This window comes from Dysidea avara, chromosome 5 (genome assembly GCF_963678975.1).
Source record: "Dysidea avara chromosome 5, odDysAvar1.4, whole genome shotgun sequence".
NCBI lineage: Eukaryota > Metazoa > Porifera > Demospongiae > Dictyoceratida > Dysideidae > Dysidea > Dysidea avara.
In genome coordinates this window covers 14,034,225-14,048,637 of record NC_089276.1, presented here as the reverse complement: position 1 = coordinate 14,048,637, position 14,413 = coordinate 14,034,225, and the positions used below count along the sequence as shown (strand labels likewise).

General features: G+C 37.4%; 1 protein-coding gene across 1 annotated transcript in view; it reads left to right on the top strand.

Moving 5' to 3' along the window:
- The window catches only part of LOC136256692 (uncharacterized), a 34,288-nt gene that overhangs the window by 2,117 nt on the left and 17,758 nt on the right, over window positions 1–14,413 (top strand). Inside the window, exons 4-10 of the mRNA XM_066049674.1 lie at window positions 8,737–8,811; window positions 8,864–9,079; window positions 10,288–10,362; window positions 10,430–10,726; window positions 13,300–13,527; window positions 13,963–14,247; window positions 14,304–14,363. Coding sequence (XP_065905746.1) covers window positions 8,737–8,811; window positions 8,864–9,079; window positions 10,288–10,362; window positions 10,430–10,726; window positions 13,300–13,527; window positions 13,963–14,247; window positions 14,304–14,363 — 1,236 coding nt within the window. The remainder of the gene's footprint in view (window positions 1–8,736; window positions 8,812–8,863; window positions 9,080–10,287; window positions 10,363–10,429; window positions 10,727–13,299; window positions 13,528–13,962; window positions 14,248–14,303; window positions 14,364–14,413) is intronic.

Sequence of the window (14,413 nt, the reverse complement as noted above, 5' to 3'; positions counted from 1 at the left end):
ACTATAGTTATGTAGCAGCAGTATTATATGTGCGTGACTGTGTCAGTAATAATCCACACAGTTTCACTTGTGTTTTTTCTAGAGTATATTGAAAAGCAATGGGTGAAATAACATGTTCTGTAAAGTCTTAATTGCTCTGTTAAGTCTTAATTGCTCTGTTAGGCCTGGGCAGGTACACAAATTTCCCTATTGCTATTACGAACAAGAAAAAAGTAGTGTATATCTTGGCAGTGTGATATTTTCTATGTAAATAAACAGCTGATATTGAGAATAGTTCAATAATTACACATTATCCAAGTAGTTTTGGTGTGTTCTATTTAATGTACAGCATCATTTGATCAAAAATTTTGGCGAAGAAGAGAGGAACATGAGAAAGGAAGGGATCCAGTCTATTTTTCAATGTTGAGTTGCGAGTAACAGCACAGATTTTGTTGGTGGGTAAAGTGACCTAAAGCAATAAGCGAAAATTAAATTCTCTGGTGTTACGCAAGTTGGTTGGATATGAAAAATTGGTGACTGAATTAAGCCATAAAATTATGATTATCTTAAGAATCAGGCTGAAGTATGAAGAGTTTAACCCTTAAACCTGCAGCAGTTTTAAAAACTGCAAGCACTGAAGACACATTGTCCAGTAAACTGGATTCTATATACGCATGTCTTTTAATACAAACTCCCATAGTACAAGAACTGTTAAAGCTATCTAATACTACAAACACTCCATTAAATTTTGGTTTAAAAGGTCCCAATCTTTGTCGCATCCTTCCTACCCAGAACTTAACGCTGTGCATTAGAATTACAAAAAAAAGAAGTATCTTTTTGTCTTCTCTCTTCACATAACAATGGATAAAAAAGGCCATAACTTGGTTGTACTTCACCCTATTGAGTTTCTTTTGACATCATGTTACTCATCACGTAGTGGCAATTTAGTTGATATATGGATATCACGTGATTTATTAAACAGCCAATAAGCATAGTGATGATACAAAGGTAAAAGAAAATGAAATGAATTAACGCTTCATAGCAGGTGAGTTTCTTGTTGTATGTTGAAACTTTATAATATACAGTTAGATAGCTTGCTCCTTGCCAACATTAATAAATCTAAGAGACTGGATGAATGCTTCACGAGATTTGGCTGTTTGGAATGATGCATGTAAATTGGCATAAAGTATTCTGCATTTTAAGTTCGTTTTTATCAAATCCAGTTTTCTGGATTATGCAGGTTCAAGGGTTAATTACAAGTACAGATGAGTTAAAAGAGAGCAAGACAAAAGTTAGTCTTCATTCTAGCTTCTATATCATCAATGCAGTATCATTAGACCAGTGAAATAAGCTGCAGCAACAGCAGCGTAGCATATTATTAGCTAGCTAGACACATTCATGCACTTTTGAAACAGCTCTTAACCAAATGTGTATGTAGAGTCCATTAAGAATGGACTTGCATTTTGTGCTCATGGGGTAAAATGTGTGGGTGAATGTGCCCGCTCATTCCTGAAGGCCTGGCTATGCCACTGGGTAATTGACACTTGAGGAAATAAAAAGGATTGTAACTGCAGATTCCTCACTGAGCAGTGTTTATCAGCCATAAACCTGGAACATAACATCTATAGTAGTGCTGTACCCCAGTGTGTAAATAACCAGTTACTAACCAGTGTTGCCTACGTCAGCAATAACCAGTGAAGAAACCTTTAAACAGGTTATTGCCCACCCACTTGGTAAACCATAAAGTACCCCTGCTGATACAAGTTTAAACCCAGGTTAAACAGGGTAGGTAAAAACAGTGGACCCGGAGACCCACGAAAATCCAGTTTGTCTTGTAACTTTTTACACTTCACAGTATTCTATACTTGTACTAGGTACCTCTGCAAGCAGTCTTGCATGGCCAATCCACTTCCCCCCCCCTCGCGGCGTCTCGCACGATGTTTACACCAATTAGAAATCGTAAGCACCTCTGAAAATGTGTCTGAGGCTGACTGCATTAATTACAGATAGGGACCCGCCGATTATGCTGGCATAATAATGAGCATAATAGGTGCCTGAAAGCATAATGCTAGCATAATAGGCAGAACACTTGTGCATTACCATAAATTCTTGCTTATCAAAATACATATCAGAGAAAAAGATCGATATACTCTAATAGAACAATCAGTCAGCTGACTGTTCTATTATAGTGTATCGATCTTTTCTATGACATGCTTTTTGACAAGCAAGGATTTAGAGTCTGTTCTTCAGCAGCTTACTGTTTTCCCATAAAGTGCAAATTTACTAGGAAAACATGGGAACTGAGGTATAAATATTGAGAATAATTTGAGCATAATAGGTAAATATTGAGCATTAATTTAAGCATAATAGGCAAAATTTTGAGCAGTGCAGCATAGCATAATAGGTAAAATAATGAGCATAATCGGTGGGTCCCTAATTACAGGTCACTCGATATAATAGACTAGTTGTGCAGCAGGCGAACAATTACCAGCTAAGCCAATCTAAGCATGTTCCAGCAGCTCTTCATACTTCATGATGTATTTGCACAATGTTCCTAGTAACTAGGTGGCATAATATACTAGTATGTTTACTGTGCAGCAGGCAGTAACCTTTAAATGCAGTCAGCTTCAGACACTTTTTCAGAGGCGCTTATAATTTCTAATTGGTGTAAACATCATGCGACACGCCGCAAGGGAAAAAAAGTGGATTGGCCATGCAAGACTGCTTGCAGAGGTACCTAGTACAAGTATAGAATACTGTGAAGTGTAAAAAGTTCCAAGATTTTCGTGGGTCCCCGGGTCCCCTGGTCCTGGGTCCTTGGTCCCCTGGTCCACTGTTTTTACCTACCCGGTTAAACAGGGTTAACTAACAGGTTGAGGTCTGCACATTGTTGGAATACTCGGTCCCAAGGATATCTTAGCAGGGGCAACAATGCAATGTCAATTAAGCATACGGGTCTGTCAACCAAAACACATTCTAGTATGCATTCCGGGGCTGGCCTATAAATACCGCAGAGCAAAACAGCCAGCACAGTCTTTGTTGAGCTGAGCAGCAAGCTTGCAGCAGAATTTCCCTTCCCTCCTCCCTTCCACAACTCCATTAGCTAAGACTTGGCTAATGTGACTTCCATCATATTGTCTGCGCTGCACAAACATTCCCACAGCAAATGTGTGCATCTCTTTGCTGCTTACAAAGCTTAGTAAATAATCTAATTGAGATCACGTGACCTAAGTTCATTAAAAAGAGCTAGTGACCACGTGATCTGTGTAGCACATTAATGATGGCACTGAAATACCCACACTCCCTCTACAAAAGAATATTGATCTGTTCAGGTGACAGAGACCTCTTATATCTCCTGAGCAACCTGTAACTAGTTAACGAGTATTAACATCTAACATAACCTCAAAGCATGTGTAAATATGTGATTGTAATAACTTTTATTGCATGCAAGACAGGATGTTGATGGTCACTTTGGTACCACCCTAAACCTTCCAGCAGGCTTGCTGAGTACATATTATGTCTGCCAATATACACACAACCAATTTGGTTATTTGCTGGTAGGCAATTAACCTGGTGACAAAAAAATTTGTAGAGTGTACAGCACTAATCTATAGCATTTAAAAGTTATTTTTGCATATGCATTTTGTTCAATCATAGCTTGATTATGGCTGAAATTAAAGGTGAAGCCACACTGTAAAACATGCCAAAAAAATGACAAAAAGCATACGTTGTTTCAGCAGAACTGTTAATTGCTGTTTTAACATTCTAGATGTTTTAACGAAAAGTGACTGCTAGTGTAAAGACAATCTAATCCAAAACAGCCAAGCTGTAAAAAAAGTGTGCGGCCCTCAAAAAGGCTATGGTGAAAAAAGATGTGAAATCCAAGGTGGCGGCCAAGAAATGGCTGTGATGGTAGGTTAATGGTAAAAAAATTTAATAACGACAATTCAGGTGAATTTTTGTGCCGCTTGGTCTTGGCACAAAATTCACCTGAATTGTCATTATTAAAATTTTTACCATTAACCTGCCATCACAGCCATTTCTTGGCCGTCACCTTGGATTTCACATCTTTTTTCACCATAGCCTTTTTGAGGGCTGCACACTCTTTACAGCTTGGCTGTTTTGGATTAGGTTTCATTTCTTTTTGTGTTTGTATACCCCAAAGCTGGCCATAGCGGCTTTGGGACTTTTTTAACCTATCTTTTTTTCTTTACCACAGGAAGAAGAAAAGATGAAGTAGATGTACTTTAAATATTTTATCAGTAAATGTACAAATTATATATATGTATATATATAATGCATATATTGATTACAGAAATGTCCATGGTGGTTTCTTTGTAACTGAACACTCTACAAGGTGACTTCTTCTAATTGCTCTCTCTAAGGGTGAATTGTTTGTAGCTAAACAATCTACAAGGTAACTTCTTCTAGCTGATCTCTCTACAGGGTGATTTGTTTGTAGCTGAATTCTGTACAGGTGATTTGTTTGCAGCTGAGCTCTTTACAGAATGGTTTCTTTGTAGATGAACTCTCTAAAAGGTAACTTCTTCTAACTGATCTTTCTACAGGGCAATTTGTTTGTGGCTGAATTTTCTACAGGGAGATTTCTTTGCAGCTGAACTCTCTACATGGTTGTTTCTTTGTAGCTGAACTCTTTACAAGGTAATTTCTTCTAGCTGATCTCTCTACAGGGAGATTTGTTTGTAGCTGAATTATCTACAAGGTAACTTATTCTAGCTGATCTCTCTACAGGGTGATTTGTTCGTAGCTGAATTCTGTACAGGTGATTTGTTTGCAGCTGAGCTCTTTACAGAATGGTTTCTTTGTAGCTAAACTATCTACAAGGTAACTTCTTCAAACTGATCTTTCTACAGGGCAATTTGTTTGTGGCAGAATTTTATACAGGGTGATTTCTTTGAAGCTGAATTCTCTACATGGTGGTTTCTTTGTAGCTGAACTCTCTACAAGGTAACATCTTCTAGCTGATCTCCCTACAGGGTGATTTGTTTGTAGCTGAACGATCTACAAGGTAACTTCTTCTAGCTGATTTCTCCACAGGGTGATTTGTTTGTAGCTGAATTCTGTACAGGTGATTTGTTTGCAGCTGAGCTCTTTACAAAATGGTTTCTTTGTAGTTGAACTCTCTACAAGGTAACTTCTTCTAACTGATCTTTCTACAGGGTGATTTTTTTTGTAGCTGAACTATCTACAAGGTAATTTCTTCTAGCTGATCTCTCTACAGGGTGATTTGTTTGTAGCTGAATTCTGTACAGGTGATTTGTTTGCAGATGAGCTCTTTACAGAATGGTTTCTTTGTACCAGAACTCTCTACAAGGTAACTTTTCTAGCTGATGTCTCTACAAGGTCACTAGTTTGTAGCTGAACTCTCTACATGGTGGTTTCTTTGTAACTGAACTTTCTACAAGGTGACTTCTTCTAGCTGATCTTTCTACAGGGTGATTTGTTTGTAGCTGAACTCTCTACAAGGTAACTTCTTCTAGCTGATCTCTCTACAGGGAGATTTGTTTGTAGCTGAACTCTCACAGGTGATTTGTTTGAAGCTGAACTCTCTAAATGATGGTTTCTTTGTAGCTGAACTCTCTACAAGGTAACTTCTTCTAGCTGATCTCTCTACAGGGTGATTTGTTTGTAGCTGAATTCTCTACATGGTGGTTTCTTTGTAACTGAACTCTCTACAAGGTGACTTCTTCTAGCTGATCTTTCTACAGGGTGATTTGTTTGAAGCTGAACTCTCTACAAGGTAACTTCTTCTAGCTGATCTCTCTACAGGGAGATTTGTTTGTAGCTGAACTCTCCACAGGTGATTTGTTTGAAGCTGAACTCTCTAAATGATGGTTTCTTTGTAGCTGAACTCTCTACAAGGTAACTTCTTCTAGCTGATCTCTCTACAGGGTGATTTGTTTGTAGCTGAATTCTCTACATGGTGGTTTCTTTGTAACTGAACTCTCTACAAGGTGACTTCTTCTAGCTGATCTTTCTACAGGGTGATTTGTTTGAAGCTGAACTCTCTACAAGGTAACTTCTTCTAGCTGATCTCTCTACAGGGAGATTTGTTTGTAGCTGAACTCTCCACAGGTGATTTGTTTGAAGCTGAACTCTCTAAATGATGGTTTCTTTGTAGCTGAACTCTCTACAAGGTAACTTCTTCTAGCTGATCTCTCTACAGGGTGATTTGTTTGTAGCTGAATTCTCTATATGGTGGTTTCTTTGTAACTGAACTCTCTACAAGGTAACTTCTTCTAGCTGATCTCTCTACAGGGTGATTTGTTTGTAGCTGAATTCTGTATAGGTGATTTGTTTGCAGCTGAGCTCTTTAAAGAATGGTTTCTGTGTAGCTGAACTCTCTACAAGGTAACTTCTTCTAGCTGATGTCTCTACAAAGGCACTAGTTTGTAGCTGAGCTCTCTACATGGCCGTTTCTTTGTAACTGAACTCTCTACAAGGTGACTTCTTGTAGCTGATCTTTCTACAAGGTGATTTGTTTGAATCTGAACTCTCTACAAGGTAACTTCTTCTAGCTGATCTCTCTACAGTGAGATTTGTTTGTAGCTGAACTCTCTACATGATGGTTTCTTTGTAGCTGAACTCTCTACAAGGTAACTTCTTCTAGCTAAGCTCTCTACAGGGAGATTTGTTTGTAGCTGAACTCTCTACATGATGGTTTCTTTGTAGCTGAACTCTCTGCAAGGTAACTTCTTCTATTGATCTCTCTACAGGGCGATTTGTTTGTAACTGAAATCTCTACATGTTGGTTTCTTTGTAGCTGAACTCTACAAGGTGATTTCTTCTAGTTGAACTATCTCTTTCCAAGTTGCATGAACTCCCTACAAGATAACTTCTTCTAGCTGATCTCTCTACAGGGTGACTTGTGTGTAGCTGATCTTTATACAGTTTTCTTGTTTCTAACTGATCTCTTGAATTCTCTTCAGGGTGACTGCTCTATTAGGATGACTGCTCTATTAGAGTATCTCGATCTCGCACTTGCTGCACCAAGTTGGATTTCCTGTTATAACTTCGTGGCTTTAAGTCTGATTCTTCTACACCATTGATGAGCCTTTCTAAGATGATTACTCCATCTGTACAACGATTTTCAAAGCATTACCCCAAGCGGTTTATCTGGTAGGCGTGGCAAGCAATCGTTTTTTTATTAGCTAATCTCGATTGCGTAATTGTTACACACTGTTGGTTTTTTCGTTGTATCTTCCTGGTTTTTAGCTCGATTTCTTTCAAACCACAAAAGGTTTGAGGTTCAATAGTTAACCTATTCACCCACCGATTTTCAGCTTCTTCCCATACGCGGTTTAACCTGTAGGCGTGACAGCATATTGGTGTTATGTTTCGTGAATAATCGCTCATAACTCTTTGCCTGTTTATCGTATTCCAGCCAATGTTGGTACCGAGATGCGCCTTTATATCCCCCTTCTGTGTGCCAAATGTCAAGGCAATCGGATATGGCGTTCGCGTTTTATAGCAGTTTTTGTAAGTGTGCGACAAGAGGAAGAAAAATAAGAAGAAAAAAAAAACAAAGAAACTAAGCCAATTTTTGAAGTCGCATATCTCGGGAACGCATGAAGCGATTTCGCTCAAATTTGGAATGTGGAGTGCTGAAGTTGGAGGGAGTGTCCACAGCAAAAATTGTCTTGTTTCATCAAGGCAGTTCAGAGCTACGGAGGTGCGAAAATTGTGTTTTCTTTCTTCCTGTCAATATACTCACGGGTGTTACACGCCGGCTTCTTGGGCCGCACGACACACTACCGTGTCTCTTGATTTTTTACTTTAACAAGAAAATGATGTTACAGCAACAAAAATTCCCGTTGTTATTTTAATAAATGTAGTGTTTGCTGTTTTTTGCAGCAGGGATAACAAGTTCTTTGTTAAAATGAAAAATCCTATTTACAGTACACTGGCTGTGACCGATACATATTTCAAATGATGTTTATTATGCAATGTTTGTGCATTCCGATTTAAAATAACAATTCACAAAGTATTTGTGTAGAAGCTTACAGCTGCTCAATCACAGTTCTCCATGTAGTACCTACTGTATGTACATAGTTTACCCAGCTAAAACAGTGTAGCTACAAGGCCAGTCAGTGCAACATACATAAGTAAAGACCACGTGAACCTATAATATAGGTAGCTAAGTGACATGCTACAATATAGGTAGCTAAGTGACATGCTACAAGGGATTTTTTTCCTTACTTTGGCCCCTTTTCTGTTACACCTTTTCAGCCAGTCAGTAAGTCAAGTCATTAGGTCTAAGTCCCTGAAATTAGGTTAGGTAACCCTAAGGCTGCAGCATATGTTGCTGTCAGACCTTCAGTGCTGGTCACTGTAAAGTGCTAATAATAAATACTTTAGGTTTAAGGAAGAAAATCCATCCCTCCTGGAGGAAGACTGAGTGTGGCCCCGACTAGACATTGGGTTTCCTGCAGTTCGAATCCTGGGGCTGGAGGGATTTTTTTCCTTACTTTGGCCCCTTTTCTGTTACACCTTTTCAGTCAGTCAGTAAGTCAAGCCAGTCCCTGAAATTAGGTTAGGTAATCCTAAGGCTGCAGCATATGTTGCTGTCAGACCTTCAGTGCTGGTCACTGTAAAGTGCTAATAATAATAATAAAAATAAATAAATAAATAAAGCGCACATGAGTAGTGAATGTGCAACTACATCATAGACGTTCTGATCTTAGAAGATTACTACATCAAATGAATGCTGTGTATATTCTTTTGTGGTTGGTATAGAGTTCAGTGCTAGTGACAAGTGGGGTCACAGAATGTCAGCACAGTCTAAACCAGTTATACGTCAGAGATCATCTAGTGAGTATACGTATATTTGTGTATTGCAGTTGAGTAGTATGTTTGTCCTTAGATACTACACACCAACATTACACTCAACCCACTAATGTTGAGATTAGTGATGGTGTTGATCAACTAGATGATAGTGTGATGGATAATGTTATCATCAGGTGTACTGTTAATGGTGAAGAAGCATTAGTAGACAAAGCTTGTAGTTGTTCTGGTAGTAGAAGACGACTTGTCAGGCACAAAGTGCTGGTGACTACAAGGCAGTCAAAACATGCCTTAGGTATGTGGAAGTTTCTTACCTTAATTACAAAGCAGTGATTATAGGAATCCTACAATTAAAACACACCAACAACTAGCTGTTTGTTAGCTGTATTAGTTTCCCAATGAGTTAGATCAAAGAATGCTTTCAAATAGCTTGATTAGTTTAAATCAAATAACCAACCCAAGGTCTAACTTAGCATATCTAAGAAAAGTTATCATAGACAGAAAGAAACCTAATTTACGTGATATGTAGTCAGATGGATCAAATAGCCACTCAGTGCTGTTAGAAGTATATGTGACCGGATCTGCAAGAATCCCATATGTTAGATTTACAGTAGAATGCAATAAACACAATGGGTGGAATATTTACAAAATTACAAAAAAATCCGTAAATTGTTTGAGCGCTTGTTTCACAATGACAGAAGGCGATAGCAGCAAAAGCTATGGTAGCATCATGATCCCCAAAGCAAGAGAAATTCGCAAATCTTTGTTTCGTATCAGTACTCCCAAGGAGAGAGAAGATTTGAGCATCAGTTTGCCTTATGTTGGACAAGCGGTTCGTTATTGTTTTTTTCTCACATTTTCACTTTCTCCCTGACTGTAGGAAAGGCCCGGAAGCCAAAACGGTCTCAGTAATGGATTTGCATGTTAATGGAAAATCTGGTAGTGTAAGTTGCATCTTGGTAGAGGACTGCATTTAAATTTTATCACCATTTATTTAAGCACCTGTAGTTTATTTTCTGTATTGTCACTGTATAAATTGATTTTTCTGCTGTTGCCACTTTGTAGCACTGTAGCTTTGAAAGTTCTTAGATTCAAGAGCTGAAACTTTGGCTGGCCATTCCTGTGGCTATCTGGATATAAAAGATGTAATAAAATAAAATTTAAAAAAATGCAATAGAATATGAGGTTCTTGTAGATCCGGTCCCATACATTGAACTATGTACCTTTTTTCTTGTATTTGTCTCTGAATGTAACGGTTTACATTTTTTCCTAGTTTTTCATAATTTCCTACATTTTAAAACCATGCACTTCTTGAAAAAATACTATAAAAACCTTCCACAGTGCTCTGAATCAAGCCATTATACTGTTTGTGTCCCATAGCAATAATGAAACTGTTTAACACAAATTAGTACATTTTCAGTACTGTGGCTGGTACTGCTAAAGCTCTACTGGTCACTTTTTCCTGAGCAATTTTAGCACTATGTACTTATATGCTTGTTACAGAAATAAATGTCAAGCAAAAGAAAATTGACCATATAAAGTCTTTATTAAACTTCAGGTGTTTACTAAACCCTTCTGGTAAGTTCTTACGTACTGTACGTAATATACAGTACACATGTTATTTGTTTAAGTTGATCTTGTACAGAATGGTCAATCGTAAATACGTGCCTTCCTGTACTCTGTGAATCTCTTCCTGATGACTATCAGTCTACTATTGAGAAGTTGAAAACACTTCCACAGTTTTTAGCAGCAGAACAACAACAACAACTCAACTCACTAATACCAACAACATTAACTGATGTTAAACTGATTAATGAAAAGATTATAACATTTATTGTAATTACTTTGAGTTTTTGTAGCAGTAGTGGAGGGATGACAAAATTATGTGATATAATGGATGTACTAATTGAGTCAACAAACTGTGTACAAGAAATACGATGTGGTGAGTTCTTATGTTTATACATTAATACCATACCTGTTTCAGTGCCCATACAAAAGTCTCAATAGTAGCAGTGAAATTTATCCCGTATTTCACTGGTAGCAGTGAAAAAGTTGTAATTGCAATTTCATTGGCTAGAATTTATGTTAACAATTAGTGTTGACACGTGTTTAGTACATAGTGACAAATTGCATACATGGCAACGCTAATGCACAGCATGCGCATATGCAGCGAGTATGGTATTAACTGGGAATAGCATGGGTAGCAGTGAAATTTGGGATAAATACCACTCTTGTTGTATTGGAAATGGTAAATTTCACTCGGCTTCGCCTCGTGAAATTTATCCCCATTTCCAATACAACACTCGTGATATTTATCCCAAATTTCACTGCTACCCATGCTATTACTAGTACGAATATATCAAAGTGTGTAACTTTCTAAAATTGCTCAGGTATAGCTGGGGACAATCTTATGCTTTCCTTTTTCCTTACCTTTGTAGCTGTTTTTGGCATCTAATAAAATCATATATATACTGATTGATATCAAAATAATTATTATTTACCATTGCTGTGAAACTTTGCTCAGTGAAGGTTATACACAGATGTACAGTACAGCAAGATCATACAATTAATTTATATGGAGTTTAACTAGTTAAACTAGGTTAATGTTGCAGTCTAGCATGTTTGAGTGTATTATGATAGTGACTAACCCGAAGCTCCACCATGACTAGGGGGAAGATTGGGCAGGCACAAACGTGAGAAGGGTTGCCAATAATTGGAGAATAACATTGCGCATGCATTACAAGAAAAAAGCGCGTGGAGAGGAGTTAGAACACATGGTACTACATGGCATAGTGAATCGTGTCCCACCCATACCACTCCCCTCTACCAACTATCTCATGTTAGTATTTTTAGAAGATGATAATCACAAAGGGATTGTTCAGTGGGGTTTAATGTAATGTATTGCCCAAAAAAATAAAGAAATAAAATAAAATTAATAACAGGGGTGTGGGGAGGTGAAGCATGCACCACAGACAGTCCCAGCAGGGAGCTTAGTAAATCCCCATTTTTTTCCATTGTCTTTTCCATCTTTAGGCTAGCTCAGGGTGTGAAAGTGCAGGGTTTCTATTAGGAACATTGTGGCATGCGGAAATTCTTGTGGCTTCAGAGAATGTTAGAATCCCCAAGCATTCCTACTTCCAAGCCTTTGTAGTAAAACATGCTGTATACATCATGTAAAATTGTTGAAAAGGGGCCTATTTGAGAATTAATAGGAGAATCAATGGAACCCTGCACACCTACCAAAACAATCACCATCTGTTGACGGTGGCAACCCGCTCACAACAGGGTAAGACCTGCTGACCGGGTTAAACTGACAAGCAACATTAAATATGTATATATATATATATATATACATTGAAATATACGGTATCTGATTACAATAATAAGGTATCAAACAGTACAGTAGTACTGTTTAGTAGGGATCTATCCCCCAAAAAATAATGCGTGCTGCCTATAACGCCATTAAAAACCATCCTAGAAACATCTTACACAATGAAAATTACTTTTACGGAATAATATTAGTCCAGCTAACATCCAATACAGCATTAAAACAAGAAAGCACTTACAGGTGGCTGGATCTAGAATTTTGAAAACAATCACCAAAACGTGAATTTTAGTCTGACTGTCTGTCTGTCTGACCACAGCCGCAAGGCTAGAGACCATACGAAGCAGTGCAAGACTACCATTTTATGCCACAATATCAAACTCACCAGTGGGATGTGCCTTTTGGGGTTCCTATGAGTGTGTACCCTCTGCATCTTGTCTTTTCTTCAATCAGGTTGGTCTCGTTCTTCTTCATGCAATTCAATCATATTGTGGCATTAATTTTCCTCCTTTAGACACTGCAAACTTTTTTAAGTGCTTACGCTCGGTAGATACCTATAACTTCACGATAGGTTCAATACCACGCCAATTAACATGATCTTGGTTAATTAATAACAATCAAGCACTGAGACCACGCCTCTTAACATCCTATTACTTAATCACAATGACACAAACCCTTATTATTGGTCTAGCCAAATAGCACAATAAAAAAATGAAATATAGTGGCACACATCCTAGTTGACTCGCAATAATTACTCAAATTTTCCTGTTTGACTATAATAATGAATCATTAGGGATGAATCAAGTTTTGTTGGCATAGTTTGTGGAAAAATAAAAGTATGAAGTAAAATGCTGGTATATTAGGTGCAGCTTTTGTAAAGTAGACAATTTGTTAGAAGAGATTGAAATACTCTAACAGAATAGTCACTACACAGTGAATTGTAGTTATGCAGTTGGAAATGGCCAATTAACATAGATTAATGCTAGAGCTAAATAATAATTATAATTGAAAGAATTGAAAATAAGCAGAAACAAGGGGGAATATGTAGACTAAATCCTAATGTACTCATCAGTTAATTGGTCTGCTTGAAGCTGCATCCAGCTGTAGTGACTATAATAACTTTAATGAGTAAAATTGTATATATTATTTTATTAATCTATTAGATTAATGTGTACACGTGTATGTCATAGTTGAATCCAATGGAACTAGCTCTTCACTAGCATTACTGCATCCTGACTCTGTAACAGTTTCAGAACTGAAGAAAACCCCTGGAATAAGCTGTCAACCATGGCTAACAATTCCTTCCAGTGTTGGTATGCCTGCAAGTGTACGCGCTAGTTCCACAACTGATACTAGTGGAGTAACATCTATTGATGATGTTACTGTTAGTAGTAGTGAAGTGGAGGAGGATATTCCAGGTATATATATACACTGTAAAATGATGTTTAACAAATTTGAAAACTTATTTGAAAGTATTGTATTTTAAGTTTCTGAGAAACATTTGCTTGACATTCCAGTTCGCGATACTATTGCATGGTATTACAATACACATGTAAGTACATATGCATAGTTGTGTCATGAATGTATACGCACTATACGGTAAACCACTAGTAGGGCCATTATGAAACTTTTGATTTAAAATTTGTAATCTTTATTAAAATGTATGGAAATGTTAATACATTCACTTCTAATACATGACATATGTAATTCTGTGAGCTTATGAGCTTGACTGTATGTATAGTGGTAACATAGCTATGTACATAACTCTTCTATATATCCTGCAACTGCATTGTGTGATGCACAGAATTTGACGAATATTCACATTATTAATGTTAACTTATGTGTCTGTGCAGGAATGCAGCTGTTGCGATCACACTATTTTGATATTCTTCAATCTCTACCTTTGGACCACGAAAAAACATTGGAAATATTACAGGGTTATTTTACTGATGACGAAATCTCTACAATTCTTAGCAACTCAGACTGCACTGTTGCTAACAAAGCAATTCTTGAAACTTTATTTACACATTTTAAGGCCACAATGAATTTAAAACAATTTTGTGACAAACTGGAAAATATTACAATAATTTCACCACAACCAGAGCAGCTTATCTCAGTCATTTGTAAACTTAAAGCAGGTGAGTTTGATTAATGCTGAATATAAGTAATGATGTATCTGTATATTGATCAACAGTGACCCATCAAGACTATCCAGCTCAACCAGGGACAGTTAACAATTTAGCTGAAGCTGATGGTATGGTTGTGTGTGACTATAGTAGTACTATCATTTATTCATGTGGTAAT